Source organism: Macaca thibetana, chromosome 5 (assembly GCF_024542745.1).
Source record: "Macaca thibetana thibetana isolate TM-01 chromosome 5, ASM2454274v1, whole genome shotgun sequence".
NCBI lineage: Eukaryota > Metazoa > Chordata > Mammalia > Primates > Cercopithecidae > Macaca > Macaca thibetana.
The window spans coordinates 61579924-61602554 of NC_065582.1; the positions used below are offsets into that span (position 1 = coordinate 61579924).

At 47.8% G+C, this 22631-nt stretch overlaps 1 protein-coding gene and 1 pseudogene across 15 annotated transcripts in view; one reads left to right on the forward strand and one right to left on the reverse strand.

The window, feature by feature from the left end:
* LARP1B (La ribonucleoprotein 1B) overlaps positions 1-10050 on the reverse strand; it is a 156657-nt gene extending 146607 nt beyond the window's left edge. For 9 of the 15 annotated variants that reach the window (XM_050791522.1, XM_050791521.1, XM_050791530.1 and 6 more), the window contains exon 1: positions 8553-9244. In XM_050791522.1, the coding sequence (XP_050647479.1) occupies positions 8553-9081 (529 nt within the window). In that variant the 5' untranslated portion in view covers positions 9082-9244. Of the gene's footprint in view, positions 1-694; positions 960-8552; positions 9245-9373; positions 9506-9549; positions 9818-10006 lie in introns of those variants that run through there. The other 6 variants (XM_050791523.1, XM_050791535.1, XM_050791536.1 and 3 more) reach the window with 4 other exon arrangements.
* LOC126955209 (60S ribosomal protein L15-like) lies at positions 1346-1964 on the forward strand (annotated as a pseudogene).
* Positions 10051-22631: the final 12581 nt, after the last annotated feature.

Sequence of the window (22631 nt, forward strand, 5' to 3'; positions counted from 1 at the left end):
ATGGAATTTCACTCGCCAGGCTGAAATGCAATGGCACCATCTTGGCTCAGCGCAACCTCTGCCTCCCGGGTTTTTAAGCAATTCTCCAGCCTCAGCCTCCCAAGTAGCTGGGATTACAGGTGCTGGCCAACACCCTCGGCTGATTTTTGTATATTTAGTAGAGACGGGGTTTCTCCGTGTTGGCCAGGCTGGTCTGGAACTTCTGACCTCAGGTGATCCGCCTGCTTCAGCCACCCAAAGTGCTCAGATTAAGGGCGTGAGCCACCGCGCCCGACCAGTCCTCAGCAATTTTTAAAAGGAGTTTAGATTTAGTAAATTATTTTGAGACCGAGTCTTGCTCTGTCGCCCAGGTTGGAGTGCAGAGGTGCCATCTTGGCTCACTGCAAGCTCCACCTCCCGGGTTCACCCCATTCTCCTGCCTCAGCCTCCCGAATAGCTGGGACTACAGGCACCCGCCACCATGCCCAGCTAACTTTTTTTGTATTTTTAGTAGAGACAGGGTTTCACCGTGTTAGCCAGGATGGTCTCGATCTCCTGACTTCATGATCCACCCACCTCAGCCTCTACCTCCCAAAGTGCTGGGATTACGGGCGTGAGCCACTGCGCCCAGCCTCAGTGAATTCTTAAGGTGACATGAAAGTTTTTTATTTTTGTAAAGAGAATATATTTATGCAGTTTTTTCTATATAACTTACTTAAAATGGTATTTCATGGCCGTGGGATTACACGCCTGTAATCCCAGCACTTTGGGAGGCCGAGGCAGGCGGATCACGAGGTCAGGAGATCGAGACCATCCTGGGTAACACAGTGAAACCCTGTCTCTACTAAAAATACAAAAAAAATTAGCCAGGCGTGATGGTAGGTGCCTGTTGTCCCAGCTACTCGGGAGCCTGAGGCAGTAGAACGGCGCAAACCAAGGAGGCGGAGCTTGCAGTGAGCTGAGATCGTGCCACTGCACTCCAGCCTGCACTGGTCTGCAGCGAGACTCCGTCCCCCTCAAAAAAAAAAAAAAAAAAAGGTATTTAATTAGGGTAACAACAGTAAGCTTACTTGAGGTTTCTAAGAACCAAACAGGAGAAAATAAGGTTGAAGAACCAAATAGTAGGAGAAAAGAGGGTTGATGATGAACATAGGGTTCAAGAAAAGCAAGAACTTTTTGAAAAAAATCAGTATTTTTTACACATCATATTTTTATGAGCAAAAGAATGGAAATTATACGAGAATGCTGATGTTTAACAGGCAAAAAACAACCATAACTACAAGTAAGGGATTAATAAACCCATATTGTGATTTTAATAAAGAATCTGCACCCTTTCCGTCTAGTGGCAGCCATCAGGTAAGCCAAGATGGGTGCATACAACTAAATCCAGGAGCTATGGAGAAAAGCAGTCTAATGTCATGCGCTTTCTTCTAAGAAGAGGTTGCTGGCAGTACTGCCAGCTCTCTGCTCTCCACAGCGCTCCCCACTCCACTCGGCCGGATAAAGCGTGCCAACTGGGCTACAAGGCCAAGCAAGTTTACGTTATATATAGGATTCATGCTCGCCATGGTGGCTGAAAACACCCAGTTCCTAAGGGTGCAACTTACAGCAAGCCTGTCCATCATGGTGTTAACCAGCTAAAGGTTTGCTCAAAGTCTTCAGTCCGTTGCAAAGGAGCGAGCCGGATGCCCCTGTGGGGCTCTAAGAGTCCTGAATTCTTACTGGGTTGGTGAAGATTCCACATACAAGTTTTTTGAGGTTATCCCCATTGATCCATTCCATAAAGCTATCAGAAGAAATCCTGACACCCAATGGATCACCAAACCAGTCCACAAGCATAGAGAGATGCATGGGCTGCCATCTGCAGGCCGAAAGAGCCATGGCCTTGGAAAGGGCCACAAGTTCCACCACACTACTGCTGGTTCTCACCAGGCAGCTTGGAGAAGGCGCAATACTCTCCAGCTCCACCGTTACGGTCAATGTAAGTAAAGTTTGTAAAATTCATACCTAATAAAAATTTAGGACGCTCATGTCTGCTAACAGGTGTTATTTATCTGTTGAAACTAGTCTGCAGGCTGTTTCATGAATGCTTTGTCAAATTAAGAAAAGTTGGCCGGGCTTGGTGGCTCACGCCTGTAATCCCAGCACTTTGGGAGGCTGAGGCGGGTGGATCACAAAGTCAGGAGATCGAGACCATCCTGGCTAACACGGTGAAACCCTGTCTCTACCAAAAATACAAAAAAATTAGCCGGGCGTGGTGGCGGTAGTCCCAGCTACTCAGGAAGCTGAGGCAGGAGAATGGCGTGAACCCGGGAGGCGGAGCTTGCAGTAAGCCGAGATGGTGCCACTGCACTCCAGTCCGGGAGACACAGCAAGACTCCGTCTCAAAAAAAAAAAAAAAAAAGAAAAGAAAAGTTAAAGTGCAATACTGTTCGAAGAGAATACGTTATGGTGTATCTTTCTAATAAGATAAACTTTTTTGGCTTTGCTTTATCTTGTTAGGGTGTTATATATCTGTATAAAACATACTGTATGATATAATAGGTTTAAAATAAATTATTTAAAAGAGGGGAAAAAAAAGAAATCTGCAAGGCCAGGCTCACACCTGTAATAGCAGCACTTTGGTAGGCTGAGGCGGGGAATCCTTTGAGGCCAAGAGTTCAAGACTAGGCCTGGGCAATATAGGGAGACCCTGTCTCTAAAAATAATAAAAATAGCTTGAGTTCAAGAGTTCTGAGACCAGCCTAGGCAACATAGCAAGATACTGTCACTATTTTTAAATTTAAAAAATAAAAATAAAATAATTTGCCAGGCATGGTAGCACACGCCTGTAGTCCTAGCTACTTGAGAGGCTGAGGCAGGAGGACCCCGTGGTCCCAGGAGTTATAGGCTGCAGTGAGCTATGACTGTACCACTGTACTCCTACTCTAGCCTGGGTGACAAAGTGAGACCCAGTCTCTTTAAAAAAAAAAAAAAAAAAAAAAAAAAAAAAAAAGCTGTGCACAGTGGCTCACGCCTATAATCCCAGCACTTTGGGAGGCCAGAGTGGGTCAATCATCTGAGGTCCAAAATTCAAGATCAGCCTGGCCAACATGGTGAAACCCCCATCTCTACTAAAAATACAAAAATTATGCAGGCATGGTGGCAAGCGCCTGTAATCCCAGCTACTCAGAAGGCTGAAGCAGGAGAATCGCTTGAACACGCGAGGTGGAGGTTGCAGTGAGCCGAGACTGCGCCATTGCACTCCAGCTTGGGCGACAAGAGCGAGGCTCCATCTCAAAAAAAAAAAAAGGAGGTATCCAAAATGAAACTAATGCCAAGTCAGGACACGGATGGGGGAAGTTCCTTCTGGTCTCATGACTAAATTTCAAGATAGCAGGCCTCTTGGGTGGGCAGCAACTTTGGCTGAAGAGTGCCTTATCTGGATTTCTGGAAACAGCAACACATGATCAAAATCATCCTAAAAGTGGAAGAAAGTCTCTCACAAGGGCCGAGGCATCAAGAATCTGGTTCACTTAGATCTGCAGGTTTTAATGTAGAGAAGATTCATAATTTCTGTCCTGAAATACTCTCCCATGTGTTTCCTATGTTTCTAACTGTAGTAAGAAACTTCCTGGCAAAATTTTGTGGATGGAATTCCTTTACCTCATTAACAGAGTGAGAGTAAATCCAAGTTTGAGCAGGATAGACCTGATTTAAGTCTATTATTTCAATACAATTATCTCTCTCAAAGAGTATCCTGTTTTGTAGAATTATACAATTTATATTGTATAAATTATACAATCACTAATAGATAACTAATAGATTTAGAGGTACCCACTGTGAACTTTAAACAACCTCTGGTCCTATGTATTTACTTCTTAAGTTGCAAATTTGCTTAAGAAAATAGAAAGCCCAAGACCAAGCATGGTGGCTCACCCCTGTAATCCCAGCACTTTGGGAGGCCAAGGCGGGCAGATCTACTGAGGTCAGGAGTTCGAGACCAGCCTGGCCAACGTGGTGAAACCCCGTCTCTACTAAAAATACAAAAAAAAATAATTAACTGGGCATGGTTGCACGCACCTGTAGTCCCAGCTACTCAGGAGACTAAGGCAGGAGAACTGCTCAAACCTGGGACAGGTCGGGGGTTGCAGTGAGCCAAGATTGCGCCATTGCACTCCAGCCTGAGTGACAGAGCAAGACTCTGTCTCAAAAAAAAAAAAAAAAAAAAAAAAGGAAAGAAAATAGAAAGCCCGGCCGGGCGCAGTGGCTCACACCTGTATCCCAGCACTTTGGAAGGCGGAGGTGGGAGGATCACCTGAGGTCAGGAGATCAAGATAGCCTGACCAACACGGAAAAACCCCATCTCTACTAAAAATATAAAAATCAGCCAGGCATGGTGCCGCGTGCCTGTAATCCCAGCTACTCAGCTGGCTGAGGCAGGAGAATCACTGGAACCCAGGAGGTGGAAGTTGCGGTGAGCCGAGATCACACTATTACACTCCAGCCTGGGCAATAAGAATGAAACTCCATCTCAAAAAAAAAAAAGGCCAGGCGCGGTGGCTCACGCCTGTAATCCCAGCACTTTGGGAGGCTGAGGCGGGTGGATCACGAGGTCAGGAGATTGAGACCATCCTGGCTAAAACGGTGAAACCCTGTCTCTTCTAAAAATACAAAAAATTAGCCAGGCATGGTGGCGGGTGCCTTTAGTCCCAGCTACTCGGGAGGCTAAGGCAGGAGAATGGCGCGAACCCGGGAGGCGGAGCTTGCAGTGAGCAGAGATCGTGCCACTGCACTCCAGCCTGGGTGACAGAGCGAGACTCCGTCAAAAAAAAAAAAAAAAAAAAAAGAGAAAATAGTAAACAGAAAGTTGACAGGCAGGGTGGCTTACACCTGTAGCCCCAGCACTTTGCAGGGGCTGAGGCAGGAGGATATCTTGACCCCAAGAGCTCAATATCAGCCTGAGCAACAAAGGGGGATCCTGTCTATACAAAAAAAAAAATTAAAAATCATTAGCCGGACATAGCTAATTCCATGGAATGACATGCATGCCTGTCATCCCAACTACTTGGAATGCCAAGGCAGGGGAATTGCTTGAGTCCAGGAGGTCAAGGCTGCAGTGAGCTATGATCTCACCACTGCAATAGAGCAAGACTGACGATCTATCTACCTATTTAAATAAATTAAAGTAAAATGTATTAAGTAAATTAAATAATATTAAATAAATAAATAAATGGAAGCCAAGGCAGCCAGGTTGTAAGTGGCACTCTGGTATTATAAACCAGAGGAGATGAGCCCATCCATGTTATTCATTTATAATGCCCAGAAATCTTGCCAGAAGTCAACTAGCTAGTTAGTAACAAATACCTGCACTAGAACCCAAGTCTCTCAAAACAGTACATTTCTACACCACAATCTCTTTTATCTAAATTACCTAAGTTATGCAAATAGAGTGTGGTCCTATTTCTTTACTTCTGAAGTTGTAAATTTGCTGAAGAAAATAGAAAGCCTTATTACGTCTGTAATCCCTGCACTTTGGGAAGCAGGAGGATTGCTTGAGGTCAGCAGTTCAAGACCAGCCTGGGCAACACAGAGAGACCCCATCTGAGGAAGGAAGGAAGGAGGAAGGAAGGAAGGAAGGAAGGAAGGAAGGAAGGAAGGAAGGAAGGAAGGGAGGGAGGGAGGGAGGGAGGGAGGGAGGGAGGTGCAGAGTCAGTGTTGGGAAGAGACCATGGTTACTACACTATTACTACACTATTCCAGGTCTGAAAGATGGTCTTCCTGCCAGTGCAGAATGGATTCCATCCAAAGACAGAAAAGAGTTGCCTACACAAGACAAAATTTCAGCAAAACTGAAATTCCCGTGAACCATACCATAAAACTAGTATCACAGTGTTCTTAATCTCCAGTGAAGACTGGAGAATGAAAGCATCAATAGGTTAACTGTTAAATATTTTTCACAGGTCATTTGCAATTAAAGTTCCCAAGGCTTACCTTAACAGTTTTTAAAGTTCTATTATTATTATTATTATTATTTTAAATGTGGTCTTGCTATATTGCCCAGGCTAGAATGCAGTAGCTATTCACAGGCGCTATGATAGGACACTACAGCCTCAAACTCCTGGGCAAAACCGATTTTTCCAGCCTCAGCCTCCCAAGGAGCTAAAACTGCAGGCACACACTACCATGCATGGCTTCAAAGTTTTAAAATCTGTAATACCGGTTTTATGATCAACAAAGGGTTCCTACTTGGTAATTCACTGACTATACAATTGTCTATAAGTCTAGAAGTAGAGAGGTGAAACAGTAAATAAGATGATTCACTAGGGTTTTCTTTCTTTGCTAAATTTTAGAGTGCTTGCCACTGGGTTTTAAAAAAGAAAAAAAAGAAAAACTTTATGAGGTCTTTACTTAACAGTGTTCTCTTCAGTTAGTAACAGGAGTAAACAAACAGCTCTTTACAGCGAGGAAGGAATTATGCCAATATTAAATCCGGAGCAAACTGTTAAGTTTTTTTCTGCAAGTGTCAAAAGTTACCAACAATTAATTAGGAGTATTTCTGTGCAAAGGCAAGAGAATCAATTAACTCAACACTTATCTCCCTCCATTGGAGAGTTCCTCTGAAGAAATGTTAACATAACATAATGGTGCTTGTAACAATCGCCTTTTTTTTTTTTTTTTTTTTTTTTTTTTTTTGAGAGGGAGTCTTGCTCTGTCACCCAGGATGGAATGCAGTGGCTCAGTCTTGGCTCACTGCAACCTCCGCCTCCCAGGTTCAAGTGATTCTCCTGCCTCAGCCTCCTGAGTAGCTGGTATTACAGGCACGCACCACCACATCAGGCTAATTTTTGTATTTTTAGTAGAGACGGGGTGTCGCCATGCTGGCCAGGCTGGTCTCGAACTCCTCACCTCAGGTGATCCACCCGCCTCGGCCTCCCAAAGTGCTGGGATTACAGGCGTGTGCCACCGCGCACCGCCAATTGCCTTACATTTACACCACATCTTCATCGCATTTGATCCTCACAAGCCAGTAAACATGCTCTAATATTTCCTATTCTACTGCTAACCTTTAATTTTAAATAAGAATGAAGACTTGCAAGTAAACAGCTGTCATTTGCATATAAAAAGTTCAACTCATTTACAACTTAATTGAGAAAGTAGAATATACAGGGTTTTTTTGGGTTTTTTTGGTGTTTTTTTTGAGACAGAGTTTCGCTCCTGTTGCCCAGGCTGGAATGCAGTGGCTCGATCTCAGCTCACCGCAACCTCCGCCTCCCGGGTTCAAGCGATTCTCCTGCCTCAGCCTCCCAAGTAGCTGGGATTACAGGCATGCGCCACCACGCCCAGTTAATTTGTATTTTTAGTAGAGACAAGGTTTCTCCGTGTTAGTCAGGCTGGTCTCAAACTCCCGAGCTCAGGTGATCCACCCGCCTCAGCTTCCCAAAGTGCTAGCATTACAGGCCACCGCGCCCGGTCAGATACTGCTTTTTGTCATGGTTTTTATTTCCATTTTAACTTTTTTTTTTTTTTTTTTTTTTTTTTTTTTTTTTTTTGAGAGGTAGTCTCACTCCGTTGCCCAGGCTGGAGTGCAGTAGAGCGATCTCGGCTCACTGCAACCTCCACCTCCCGGGTTCAAGCAATTCTCCCTGCCTCAGCCTCCCGAGTAGCTGAGATTACAAGGGCCCGCCACCAGGCCTGGCTAATTTTTGTATTTCTAGCAGAGACGGGTTTTCGCCATGTTGGCGAGGCTGGTCTCGAACTCCTGACCTCAGGTGATCCACCCGCCTCCGCATCCCAAAGTGCTGGGATTACAGGCATGAGCCACAGCGCCGACCCATTTTAATTTTCTTAAGCTGCAGTTGCTACAATCAAAATAAAGCACCAAGGGCCATACTGCATTGGTCAGCATTCAAATACAGTGGCATAATCTTATCTCTTCTAAAGGGAAGGAGAGCTGACAATGTTAGAAAACCATTTACATAACGTGCAATCCACGCTCGCATGTCAACCATCCTATTTAATTATTTTCCAGCACACTCATAACTTAAAGCACTTTTAAAACCACATTTAAAGTCTCATTTTTAATATAACTGCTTAGCAGTGTTTCGAAAACCTTGAGATTTTCATCTTATTATTTCATACTAAAAGACTACAATCGCGCTTCCACTTACGAATAAATCCCCTTGCTCTGACTTGCTTCAATCCTTAAAAAAAAAAAAAATCCACCAAAACTTTCCCATTCGAAGCACTGCAGTATCTAAAGTTAGCTACTTTCCCAAGTCACTAACACGTGGAGACAAAACACAATCGCAACCGCGCCAGCAGAGCTGCGCCGCCAAGCTACCCCCTCCGTGCCCCCACCAGGCAAGGAGAACCTGAGGTCCCACCTCTTCCTGCCGCTCCCTTCCCAGATGCCCATGTATGTAAATAGGCAGAGTGAATGACACCTTGGAACAAATTACATCCGACTGACAGGGAAGGGAGGCCTGCCGTTACCCGGGCCCGGCGCCCGCTACCGCCGCCACGCGCCGGCAAGTCCCGCAAGTCGCCCCTGCCCGCACCCTGCCAGTGCCCAACGCACAGCAACCACAGACCTGCCTCCAGGGTTTCCAGCGGGGGCGGCGGTGGACCTGTCGTGTCTGGGGACAGGTGCTGGGGAGGCTTTTTGGTCCAGGGATTTCCCTTAGGCGGCAGTGGCGGCGGCTGCCGCTTTACCGCAGGGCCAGCTGCCGCCTCTTCCCGGGCGTCCTCGGCCGGCGGATCCCGCAGCAACGGCGGCAACGGCGACGGCGGCGGCGGTGGCGGTGGTGGCGGCTCCCCGCCGAAGGGGCCACCTGGCCCACGCGCCTTGTGCGCCAGGTGCAGCGCCAGGGGCCTCACAGGGACAGCCGCCTGGGGCACGCTGCGTCCCAGCACCAGCGCCGGCGACGGCTCTCCCCGCGCCCCCGCGCTAGTGGCGGCCGCGGCCCTGTCCTCCCTCGCCGCCTCTTTGCCCTCACGTTCGGGCGGGGGCGGCTGCTCGGCCGGCCGGTTCGCCGCGGCCAACAGCGACTCCCTCTCAGCAGTCACCGCGGGCGGATCCTCCCGAGAATGGGCGGCGGGCACCGGGGCGCGAGCAGACATTGTCCCTCTGCCCCAGCCGCCCCGGCCGGGGTGGCCCCGAGGCCAGGGAGCCTGACTGCCCGTCTCTCCGCCCGGACACCGACCGGCTCCAGCTGGGGGCAGAGAACCTGAGAGCCCGGCGGCCGTGGCCGCCACTGCCGCCGCCCGCCGAGGCCGCGCAGCGCCCGGCGTGACGCCCCTCCCCGCACCGAACGGAGCGCCAACCGCCCGCCGGCCCCGTCCTCTACGCGACGCACGCCCGGAGCCCGCCACCACGCGCCGGGAGCCGCAGCCGGGAGCCGCGAGCTCTCACCTGGCGCAGGGCAGCTGCGGAGGCGCAGCACGCAGGGGCCTAGGAGCTTTACCCGAGTTGGGGAGGCGCGAGCAGCCAGAGCCGGTAACTGCCCGCGGAGGCGTGGAGACGGCGAGGAGGGGCGGCCTGAGAGCACGGGGCGGGGCCTCCCTGAGGAGCGTGACGTGGCTACTCACCGGCTCCTTCCCTCGCCGGGCCACTCGCGGGAGCTGACGGATTCGACCGCCCGGGTGCCGCCCGGCCCGAAGGCCTGCCCCGCCCCGGAGGCCCTCCGAGTGCGAGGGGGGACTAAGGGGACGACTCCCGGCTCACGGTCTGAGGCCGCCCCTACTGCGGGCTCAGGGGCGGGACGCGCACCAGGCCTCTGTGGCTCGCGGCCTGCCCCCGCGGCGACGGTGGCCAAGGGCCTGGGCGGGCCGCGCACATGGCGCCGGGAGGACCGGGCGCTTGATTTGCCCTTAGGCCCTAAAGCTGGGTCGCGGCTAGGCTAAGGGAGGGAACGCGGTGTCGACCCCCGGCCTGGGGCGGCTCCCAAGTGAAGTGGGCTCCCGGGCCCGGCCGCTTGGCCCCCTGGCGCCCGGCGCCTCCCCCCTGTGAAAGTTGCCTCCTGGCGCCTCCGGGCACTGCGATCACCTGTAATCTTGAGCCACGTCCGAGATGAAAGCGGAGTTACCTCCTGGTAACTGTTTAAGAAACCTTTGCCCCGGCGTTCGGTTTAGTGCGCCTCCCCGCCCGGATTCCCACCCACCAACTAAAAGAGTTTTAAAGGGTTACTGAGTAAATTAAATAGTATTTCGCTGGCTTTTAGATTTTTTTGTTGTTGTTTCTTTAATTTGGGGAAACAGCACTTAATTATAAGTTAACCATATTCCCAATAGGCTTTTTCTTCCTGGAATGGATGTTAAAATGGTACAAAGACGTTGCGATAATAAATCGGATACTAGCTTTCTACTTGGCACTCACATTCACTTAGAGATGATACTCGTTTCATATGCGTGTATTTTTGAGTCATTGTTTGTGTTCTGGTGCAAGGTGGCTGAGAGCAGGTTCCGCCGCTGATGTTTCTTTTTCCGAGCCCCACAACCCCATAGCCTTGTGAAATAAGTTATCCGTGCTTGCCTTTTGTATGGGCTTGCAACCCCCACCCCACGTCCAGTAGGTCTCGCTTCAATTACATTCAACCCGACGTTAATACTTTTTGCTTACTCAAAAGCTGTACTCGGCATAAATGATTTTCCTAAGGCTAATAACCTATTTATACATAACAGCTATAAACAATAAGGGTTTTCTTGTTTTCCATGTCAGTGATCTCCAGTTTACCTGACCCTAAGTAACCTAGAGAACCTTGTTGCAATTAAACGGGGATTGTACTTCCACCTATATTCCCAGCCATCTTTACTAGCTCTGTTAGGTTATTAGTGGCCCTGTGGTTTTGTTGTTGTTGTTGTTGTTGTTGTTTTGAGACGCAGTCTTGCTCTGTCGCCCAGGCTGGAGTGCAGTGGCCGGATCTCAGCTCACTGCAAGCTCCGCCTCTCGGGTTCATGCCATTCTCCTGCCTCAGCCTCCCGAGTAGCTGGGACTACAGGCGCCCGCCACCACGCTCGGCTAATTTTTTGTATTTTTTAGTAGAGACCAGGTTTCACCGTGTTAGCCAGGATGGTCTTGATCTCCTGACCTCGTGATCCGCCCGTCTTGGCCTCCCAAAGTGCTGGGATTACAGGCTTGAGCCACCGCGCCCGGCCTATCGCTTTGTATTTTTTATTGGTGGTGGTGGTGGTGGTTGTTTGAGACAGAGTCTCACTCTGTTGGCCCAGGCTGATCACAGTGGCGTGATCTCGGCTAACTGCAACCTCTGCCTCCGAGGCTCAAGAGATTCTCCTGCCTCAGCCTCCTGAGTAGCTGGGATTACAGGCACGCCACTACCACCCAGCTAATTTTTGTATATTTAGTAGAGATGGGGTTTCATCATGTTGGCCAGGCTGGTCTTGAACTCCTGACCTTAAATGATCCACCCGCCTCAGCTTCTCAAAGTGCTGGGATTACAGGTGTGAAGCACGGCGTCTGGAGTTCTTTTTTTTTTTTTTTTTTTTTTTTGGAGGTAATCTCTCTCTGTGCCCAGGCTAGAGTGCAGTGGCACAGTCAGGGCTCACTGCAACCTCTGCCTCTCGGGTTCAAGCGATTCTCATGCCTCAGCCTCTTGAGTAGCTGAGATTACAGGCTCCCACCACCACACCCGGCTAATTTTTGTATTTTTGGTAGAGATAGTGTTTCACCATGTTGGCCAGGCTGGTCTTGAACTCCCGGCCTCAGGTCATACCCCCCCCCCCCCCGCCCACCTTGGCTTCTCAAAGTGCTGGGATTACAGGCGTGAACCGCCACGCCCAGTCTCACACCTCTGTAAAGGGTCCTTTTAATAATAAACTTAAAATTACAAAATTTGAGCGTTCCGTCTGATTTTAGTTTCATCTGACTGACCTAATTTGCTGTTATTAACCTCTATCTTGTTACTTTATTCTGCCTCTGCAGCTACGTGCCAGACTCTTCCTCTGCTTCTTAGTTCAAAATCAAGGATAAAAGACTGCTTGACCCTAGTTATTTTTTCCAGCCAGATTATACAAGTCATTAGCCAATCTGTGGATTTTCTGCCCTTGGGTAGGGTATTCACCTGGTCTGGAAGAACGAATTATTTGGTTCAAAACACTGCCATCGGCCAGGCGCAGTGGCTCAAGCCTATAATCCCAGCACTTTGGGAGGCCGAGGCTGGCAGATCACGAGGTCAGGAGTTCGAGACTAGCCTGGCTGACACGGTGACACCCTGTCTCTACTAAAAATACAAAAATTTAACCGGGCATGGTGTTGTGAGCCTGTAGTCCCAGCTACTCAGTAGGCTGAGGCAGAAGAATTGTTTGAACCTGGGAGTCAGAGGTTGCAGTGAGGTGGCACCAGTCCACTCCAGCCTGGGCTACAGAGTGAAAGTCCATCTCAAAAACAAAAAAACACTGCCCTCTGGGTTGGCATGGTGGCTCACGCCTGTAATCCCAGCACTTTGGTAGGCCAAGGCAGGCGGATCACTTGTGGTCAAGAGTTCGAGACCAGCCTGGCCAACATGGTGAAACCCCATTTCTACTAAAAATACAAAACTTAGCCGGGCATGGTGGCAGGTGCCTGTAATCCCAGCTACTCGGGAGGCTGAGGCAGGAAAATCTCTTGAACCCAGTGAGCTGAGATCGTGCCACTGCATTCCAGCCACTCCAGCCTGGGAGACAGAGAGAGACTCACTCTAAAAAAAAAAAAAAAAAAAAAAAAAAGCTGCCGTCAAGGCAATGGGGGTGAGAGAAGAGCCAATTTACAGTAAGCATGTGTGAGAGGTAGCATCCTTTAACCAGGTTTTTTTAACCCTGTTCTCTCTCTCAGTGAATAGCACCATAAAACCTAGTCCATAAAACCTAAGAGTCATCCTTTCACCCCCGTCCCTCAAGCTCCATGGCTAGTTTATTCATTTACAAATATTTCTCAAGCATCAGCCAGGCAATGTTCTAGGCACTCAGCAAGACCAATTGATTGTACCTCCTAAATCTATCAAATCCTTCTGCTGCTTTCTCCACTACTATTGCCCTACTCCAAGCTGCCGTCCTCCTTCCCTAATAGTATTATAGGCAGGCATTGTGGCGTGTGCCTGTAACCACAGCTACTCAGGAGGCTGAGGCAGGAGAATCACTTAAACCTGGGAGGCAGAGGATGCAGTGAGCCGAGATCATGCCACTGCACTCCAGCCTGGGCGACAGAACTAGACTCCCATCTCAAAAAAGAAAAGAAAAAAAAAAAAAGCCGGGCATAGTGATGCTGACCCATATAGTCCCAGCTACTTGGGAGGCTGAGGCGGAAGGATCTCCTGAGCTGGGGAAGCTGCAGGATGCAGCTAGCCAAGATCGCGCAACTGTACTTATAGCCTGAACGAAAGAGTGAGATCCTGTCACACAAAAAAATTAATAAAAGAGGAATAAAAGCATTTTTAGAAAATGTTGCTCTTTTTTTAACTGACCTATATCTTACAAATGTGTAAAAACACAGTGTTTGCTGTGCAAACATAGGCGCTTTTTTTGGGGGGGGGGGTTGTTGGTTTTGTTTTTGTTGTTGTTTTGTATTTGTTTTGTGTGTGTGTGTGTGTGTGTTTGTTTTGGTTTTTGGTTTTGATTTTGGTTTTGGTTTTGTTTTTTGAGACAGAGTCTTGCCCTGTTGCCCAGGCTGGAGGGCAGTGGCACGATATTGGCTCACTGCAACTTCCTCCCGGGTTAGGCATTTCTCCTACCTCAGTCTCCCGAGCAGCTGAGACTACAGGCGCATGCCACCATGCCTGGCTAATTTTTGTATTTTTAGTACAGACGGGGTTTTGCCATGTTGGCCAGGCTGGTCTGGAACTCCTGACCTCAAGTGATCTGCCTGCGTCAGCCTCCCAAACTGCTGGCATTACAGGTGTGAGCCACCGCCTCCGGCCAAGCATAGTTTCAACTCAAATCTAGGCTACTTTCCAGCCAGATTGCTGTTCTTAAGCCCCTTCTAAGTAAGCATTTTGAAGCTCTCTTTACTTTTAGGTAGGTTTTGTTTTCGTTTTTGTTTTCTTTTTGAGACAGAGTCTCGCTCTGTCGCCCAAGCTGGAGTGCAGTGGTGCGATCTCGGCTCACTGGAACCTCTGCCTCCCACATCAAGTGATTCTCCTGCGTCAGCCTCAGGAGTAGCTGGGACCAGAGGCGCATGCCACCGAGCCCGGCTAATTTTTTGTATTTTTTAGTAGAGATGGGGTTTCACCATGTTAGCCAGGATGGTCTGGATCTCCTGACGTCGTGATCCACCCGCCTCAGCCTCCCAAAGTGCTGGGATTACAGGCGTGAACTACCGTGCCCGGGCGTTTAGATAGGCTTTAAGGGGCCAGTTTAACAGAAATAGGGACTAAAAAGTTTATGTGTCTTGGCTAGAAACTCTCAGACTAATAATTGAGTTATGATACATATTAAAATCTAAGGCCGGGCGCGGTGGCTCAAGCCTGTAATCCCAGCACTTTGGGAGGCCGAGACGGGTGGATCACGAGGTCAGGAGATCGAGACCATCCTGGCTAACATGGTGAAACCCCGTCTCTACTAAAAAATACAAAAAACTAGCCGGGCGTGTTGGCGGGCGCCTGTAGTCCCAGTTACTCGGGAGGCTGAGGCAGGAGAATGGCGTAAACCCGGAAGGTGGAGCTTGCAGTGAGCTGAGATCCGGCCACTGCACTCCAGCCTGGGTGACAGAGCGAGACTCCGTCTCAAAAAAAAATAAAATAAAATAAAAATAAAAAATAAAAAAAATAAAATAAAATCTATCTGCCTTTCTTGACACACCAATCTTGTTTTTATAATAACTTGTAATACACAAATAACAGTAATATTTAATATTTTTGAAAAAGTACTCCAATAATATTCAGTAAACTCAAGGAAGCATATCTTTTTCTCTTTTCCAGCTTTCAAAGAACAGAAGTGTTCAAACAATAAGGTGTAGGAGGAGGGGTCAGTTAGTTTTTCAAATATTTCTTGTTATCTAGTTATATTAATATTAGTACAGTCTTGTGAATACTGGTACAACATAAATGTGCTTTTCTGTTTGTTTGTTTGGTTGGTTGTGGTTTTTTTTGTTTTTTTTTTGAGATGGAGTCTCACCCTGTCACCCACACTGGAGTGTAGTGGCAAGATCTCAGCTAACTGCGACAACCTCTGCGTCCCAGGTTCAAGCAATTCTCCTGCCTCAGCCTCCTGATTAGCTGTGATTACAGGTGCCTGCCACCGCACCCAGCTAATTTTTTAATTTTAGTAGAGAAGGGGTTTCACCATCTTGGCCAGGCTGCTCTCAAACTCCTGACCTCAAGTGATCCACTCGCCTCGGCTTCCCAAAGTGGTAGGATTACAGGCATGAGCCACGCACCCAGCCATAAATATCTTTCTTTTTTGTTGATTTTTTTTTTTTTAGCTGGAGTCCAGGCTGGAGTGCAGCAGCACAATTTCGGCTCACTGCAACCTCCACCTCCTAAGTTCAAGAATTCTCCTTCCTCAGCCTCTGGAGTAGCTGGGACTACAGGCGTGCGCTGCCATGCCCAACTAATTTTTTGTATTTTCAGTAGAGACAGGGTTTCACCATGTTGCCCAGGCTGGTGTCCAACTCCTGAGCTCAGGTGATCTGCCCACGTTGGCCTCCCAAAGTGTTGGAATTACAGGTGTAAGCCACCTTGCCTGGCCTGTTTTTTTTTTTTTTTTTTTTTTTTTTTAGAAAGAGTCTCACTCTGTTGCCTAGGCTAGAGTGTAGTGGTACGGTTTTGGCTCACTACAGCCTCTGCCTCGTGGGTTCTTTTTTTTTTTTTTTTTTTTTTTTTTTGAGACGGAGTCTTGCTCTGTAGCCCTGCTCTGTAGCCCAGGCTGGAGTGCAGTGGCCGGATCTCAGCTCACTGCAAGCTCTGCCTCCCGGGTTCACGCCATTCTCCGGCCTCAGCCTCCCGAGTAGCTGGGACTACAGGCGCTGCCACCTCGCCCGGCTATTTTTTGTATTTCTTATTAGAGATGGGGTTTCACCGTGTTAGCCAGGATGGTCTCGATCTCCTGACCTTGTGATCCGCCCATCTCGGCCTCCCAAAGTGCTGGGATTACAGGCTTGAGCCACCGCGCCCGGCCAGCCTCGTGGGTTCAAGCGAGTCTCCTGGCATGCGCCACCGTGCCTAATTTTTCTTTTTTTGAGACATAGTCTCACTCTGTTGCCCAGCCTGGAGTGCGGTGGCGGGATCTCAGCTCACTGCAAGCTCCACCTCCCAGGTTCAAGCAATTCTCCTGCCTCAGCCTCCCTAGTAGCTGGGACTACAGGCATGCACCACCACGCCCAGCGAATTTTAGTAGAGACAAAGTTTCACTATGTTGACCAGGCTGGTCTTGAACTCCTCACCTCAAGTGATCCACCCTCCTGGGCCACCCAAAGTGCTGAGATTACTGGTGTGAGCCACTGCGCCTGTCCCTAATTCTTGTGTTTTTAATAGAGACAGGGTTTCACCATGTTTACCAGGCTGGTCCTGAACTCCTGACCTCAGGTGACCTGCCAGCCTCAGCCTCCTAAGGTGCTGGGATTACAGGTGAGAGCCACCACGCCTGGCCTCATTTTAATTTTTTCTTTTTTTTTTTTTTTTTGAGACGGAGTCTTGCTGTGTCACCCAGGCTGGAGTGCAGTGGCCTGAACTCAGCTCCCTGCAAGCTCCGCCTCCCGGGTCACACCATTCTCCTGCCTCAGCCTCCAGAGTAGCTGAGACTACAAGCGCCTACCACCACGCCTGGCTAATTTTTTGTATTTTTTTTTTTTAGTAGAGACGGGTTTCAGCATGCTAGCCAGGATGGTCTTGATCTCCTGACCTCGTGATCCGCCCACCTCGGCCTCCCAAAGTGCTGGGATTACAGGCATGAGCCACCGCGCCTGGCCTCCTCCTTTTTTTTTTTTTTTTTTTTTTTTTTTTTTTTAAAGACAGGGTCTCACTATGTAGGCTAGGTTGGTCATGAACTGCTGAACTCAAGTGATCATCCTGCCTTAGCTTTCCTAGTAGCTGGAACTACAGGTGTACATCACCATGCCTGGCTAGCAAAAATAAACTGAAAAACAAAAAGAAGAAGAAAGATTATATACACCTATAATCCCAGCACTTTGGGAGGCCAAAGCAGGTGGATCACGAGGTCAGGAGTTCAAGACCAGCCTGACCAACATAGTGAAACCCCGTCTCTACTAAAAATACAAAAAATTAGCCGGGCGTGGTGGCGCATGCCTGTAATTCCAGCTACTCAGCGGCTGAGGCAGGAGAATCCCTTGAACCTGGGAAGCAGAGGTCACAGTGAGCCGAGATCGTGCCACTGCATCCAGCCTGGGTGACAGAGCGAGACCCTGTCTCAAACAAAAGAAAAAAGAAAAAAAGAAACTCTGTAGAGAAATTAAGCAAAAGTTTTTAATCAGCTTCTCAATACTTCCTACGGCTTGTTTTAATCAATTTATAAATATTCACTGACTGATTACTATGATCCAGTAACTGATCTGGTGAACTAGTCACTTAAGGAACTTACACAGAGAGGCAAAATGCATAGTGCAATGACTTTCACATCTAATGACTTAATATGTATAATTTAACCAAAAGTTTCAGAAAACATACTTATCCTTACTACATGAAGACATTCTTTTTTTTTTTTTTTTTTTTTTTTTTTTTGAGACGGAGTGTTACTATGTCACCCAGGCTGGAGTGCAGTGGGGCAATCTCGGCTCACTGCAACCTCCACCTCCCGGGTTCAAGCGATTCTCCTGCCTCAGCCTCCTGAGTAGCTGGGATTACAGGCGCCTGCCACCACGCCCAGCTTGTTTTTGTATTTTTAGTAGTTTCACCAGGTTGTAGTAGTAGTTTAGTAGTAGTTTCACCATGTTGGCCAGACTGGTTTCAAACTCATGACCTCAGGTGATCCACCTGCCTGGGCCTCCCAAAGTGTTGGGATTACAGGCATGAGCCACTGTGCCCGGCTATGAAGACGTTCTTACATGGTCTATTCAGTTCCATTTCACTTTTTAATTAATTAATTTTTTTTTTTTTTTTTTTTTTGAGACAGAGTCTCACTGCATCGCCCAGGCTGGAGTGCAGTGGCGCCATCTAAGCTCACTGCAACCTCTGCCTCCCGGGTTCAAGCGAGACCCTGTCTCAAAAAAAAAAAAAAAAAAAAAAAAGAAAGAAAATGGCCAGGTGTGGTGGCTCAAGCCTGTAATCCAAGCACTTTGGGAGACCAAGGTGGGCGGATCACTTGAGGTCAGGAGTTCGAGACCAGCCTGGCCAACATGGCAAAACCTCGTCTCTACTAAAAATACAAAAATTAGCCGGGCATGGTGGTGGTGCCTGTAATCCCAACTACTGGGGAGGCTGAGGCAGGAAAATTGCTTGAACCCAGGAGGCGGAGGTTGCCGTGAGCCAATATCATGCCACCGCACTCCAGCTTGGGTGAAGAAGCGAGACTGTCTCAAAAAAAAGAAAAAAAAAAGCATGAGTAAAGATGAGGTGAGAGAGAGAGCCTAAGGCAGAGCCTGCAGGGGCTTCTGGATTATGACAGAATTTGAATTCTATCAGAGCAATGGGGAAACACTGAAAAGATGTAAGAGTTAATACCCCTATTGCTGTAATATGGAAAATGAAGTGGAAAGGGCAGTGACAAAATGCAGAATGTGAAAAACATGAAGTTGTTGTTGTAGTATTCTAAGAACGATATGATGATGGTCTGGACTTAAGAAGTGGCAGTGCATAGGGCAGTGGAATGATTTGAGATACATTTTGGGAATTATCTCATTAACTGGAATTGCTAATCTAATGGATATAAGAAATGAAATAAAGAGATCAAGTTCTAAATTTCTGACTAAACCTGGGCATAGTGACAGCTGCCTGTAGTCCCAGCTACTTGAGAGGCTGAGGCAGGAGAATCATTTGAGCTCAGGAGTTTGAGACCAGACTGGGCAACATAGCAAGACCCTATCTCAGCTCATCTTCTTAGTATTCTTAGAATTTAATTAAGTAGGAGAAAAAGTTGAGAATTAACTGTAGATAGTGTATTCTGAGTGTAAAATCTGAGAGAATCAAAATGCTTCATATGTTATATGAAAACCATAGACTCGGCCAGGCACGGTGGCTCACGCCTGTAATCCCAGCACTTTGGGAGGCTGAGGCGAATGGATCACCTGAGGTCAGGAGTTCCCAACCAGCCTGACCAACATGGTGAAACCCCATCTCTACTAAAATAGAAAAAATTAGCCAGACATGGTGGCAGGCGCCTGTGATCTCAGCTACTCAGGAGGCTGAGGCAGGATAATCGCTTGTACCCAGGAGGTGGAGGTTGCAGTGAGCCAAGATTGCGCCATTGCACTCCAATCTGGGCGACCAGAGCGAAACTCTCCCTCAAAAAATAAAAAGAAAATCACAGGCTGGGCACGGTAGCTCAAGCCTGTAATCCCAGCACTTTGGGAGACAAATGTTGGTGGACTGATTGAGCCCAGGAGACCTGAGCCCAGGAGTTGGAGACTAGCCTGGGTAACATGATGAAACTCTGTCTCGGAAAAATAAAAAAAAAGTAGCCAGTGAGGACTAAGCTCTCATTTTTTTTAATCTTGCCCAAATTCCTATCTAATGGGTCTGGGGATTCATGCCCTACAAACCATAAATTCTCATCAGATGGGTTTTATTTAACCCTATATATTGTGACTTACTTTCCAATCTGACTCTGGCATAACAAAGAAGAAAGTCAAAATATTTTACCCCAAAATATGTTTCTTTGCCATATTTTGTTTTATTTTATTTATTTATTTATTTATTTATGAGACGAAGTCTTGCCCTATCACCCAGGCTGGAGTGCAGTGGCACAATTTCAGCTCAATGCAACCTCCACCTCTCAAGTTCAAGCGATTCTTTTCCCTCAGCCTCCTGAGTACTTGGGATTACAAGTGCACGACACCACGCCTGGCTGGTTTTTGTATTTTTAGTTGAGATGGGGTTTTACCGTGTTAGCCAGGCTGGCTTCAATCTCAGTGACCCCAGGTGATCCGCCCGCCTGGGCTTCCCAAAGTGCTGGAATTATAGGTTTGAGCCACTGCGCCCGGCCTTTTTTTTTTTTTTTTTTTTTTTCCTTTGCCATATTTTGAAATGGCCCTGCAAAGCTGTCCTTTGTGTGTGTGTGGGGGGGGGGAATTTGCATCTGTAAAGAATCTATATTAACATAGCTAGATCTTTTCTTCCAGGCCTTCTCAACCCTAAAGAGATTAACTAAGAGTGTAGCACCTTTTAAAGATCTGAATAGGAAACATTTGTCATCTATTGTCTCTAAGCTAGCCACTATACGACTTCAAAAGAACCCTGGTCTCCCTAATCTTTTAACTTCAACATTTTGTTTCTTTCGAAAGGAAAATGCCTTTCTTTCCCAGGTTTTGTTTTTGTTTTTGTTTTTCCAGACAGAGTTTCCCTCTTGTTGCCCAGGCTGAATGGTGCCGTCTTGGCTCATCGCAACTTACACCTCCCGGGTTCAAGTGATCCTCCTGCCTCAGCCTCCCAAGCAGCTGGGATTACAGGCACTCGCTACCACGCCCGGCTAATTTTTGTATTTTTAGTAGAGATGGGGTTTCACCATGTTGGCCAGGCTAGTCTCGAACTCCTGACCTCAGGTGTTCTGCCCTCTCCGGCTTCCCAAAGTGCTGGTATTACAGGCATGAGCCACTATGCTCGGCTACTTTCCCAGGTCTTTAAACAAACTCAACCAATTGTCAACCAGAAAATGTTTAAATTTACTTATAGCCTGGAAGCCCCCCACCCACTCCGCTTTGAGTTATCCTGCCTTTCTGGACAAAACCAACGTATTTCTTAAATGTGTTTGATGTCTCATGCCTCCCTAAAATGCATAAAACAACGCTGCACCCCCACCACCTTGGGCACATGTTCTCAGGACCTCCTAAGGATTGTGTCACAGGCCATGGTCACTCATATTTGGCTCAGAATAAATCTCTTCAAATATTTTACAGACTTTGACACTTTCCTGGATACCTGGTATTGTGGCATGCCTGTCGTCTCAGCCACAAGGGAGGCTGAGGTGGGAGGATCACTTGAGTCTGGGAGATTGAGGCTGCAGTTAGCTGCGATCATACCACTGCACTCTAGCCTGGGTAACAAAGTGAAACCCTGTCTCAAAAAAGAAAAAGAAGAAAGAAAGAAACAAAATCATGTTTAACCTCATTAGAAAGCAGGGAAATGGGGCCGGGCGCGGTGGCTCACGCCTGTAATCCCAGCACTTTGGGAGGCTGAGATGGGCAGATGACAGGTCAGAGAGTTCGAGACCAGCCCAACCAACGTGGTGAAACCCTGTCTCTACTGAGAATACAAAAATTAGCCGGGCATGGTGGCATGTGCCCATAATCCCAGCTATTTGGGAGGCTGAGGCAGGAGAATCACTTGAACCCGGGAGGTGCAGGTTGCAGTGAGCCAAGATCGCACCACTGCACTCCAGCCTGGGTGACAGAGCAAGAGCAAGATTCTGTCTCAGAAAAAAAAAAAAAAAAAAGAAAGAAAGAAAAAGAAAAGAAAGCAGGGAAATGTAAGTTAAAAATCACAAAGAGAAAACACTACAACCTGGCCAGGCACAGTATCTCACGCCTGTAAACCCAGCACTTTGGGAGGCCTGTTATGCCCAGACCGTTTGTTCCCCAAAGAAGACCACCAGAGTCCAGAGTCAAAGCCAAGCGACAAGGATCTTTTACTGCAAGTTCGAACTTGGTCCCTCCATTCCACAGCATACAAGAGGGCCCCAAACAAAGCGAGTGCTTGCCTTTTCATAGCCTGATGTAAACAGGATATGTAAAGTTACAGAGGAACAAGGGAATTCTTTTGGTTACAGCACTGTAATTGGTTAACACTATACATTTAGCATTTTTTATTGATTCCCGCTGTGTCCTTATCGGAGATTTCCTAGGTGTTGTTTTTCTAAAGTTGAGAGACATATGGAGGAATGTGTTTGTGCTGGGCTCAGGGAGTTGGGAGATATATGGAGGAATGTGTTTGTGCTGGGCTCAGGGAGTTGGGAGATATATGGAGGAATGTGTTTGTGCTGGGCTCAGGGAGTTGGGAGATATATGGAGGAATGTGTTTGTGCTGGGCTCAGGGAGTTGGGAGATATATGGAGGAATGTGTTTGTGCTGGGCTCAGGGAGTTGGGAGATATATGGAGGAATGTGTTTGGTTTCTTTCATTCCCCCCTTTTCTTAGGTACCTCTAGAGCCAATCTTGGGTCTTATAAGTCTGATTCTGTTTCAGCGTTTACAGGTTGGTATTGGGCTCTGAGGACCATGAGCTGTACGGTGTCAAACCTTTCTCTGACAAACTGCAAAATTCTGTTAACAACACAAGGTCCTACGGTAAGCAGAAATAGTAGACTCAGCAGGGGTCCAAGGAAGGGGGCTAACAGGGAAAACACAGAGGAATTCCACCATTGCTCTGCAGCTGAAGCGAACTGCCGTGTTTTTACTTCTGTGCTTAACTTGCGTAGCTGCTGGACCCGGTCCTCTACAAGCCCTGATTCATTTATGTAGAAACAACAGTCTTCCTTTAGAAACATACATGTACCACCTTTTTCAGCAGTGAGTAGGTCTAGGGCCCTCCGGTTCTGCAAGGTTACCTGAGCTAGGGACATGAGCTGTCGCTGAAGGGA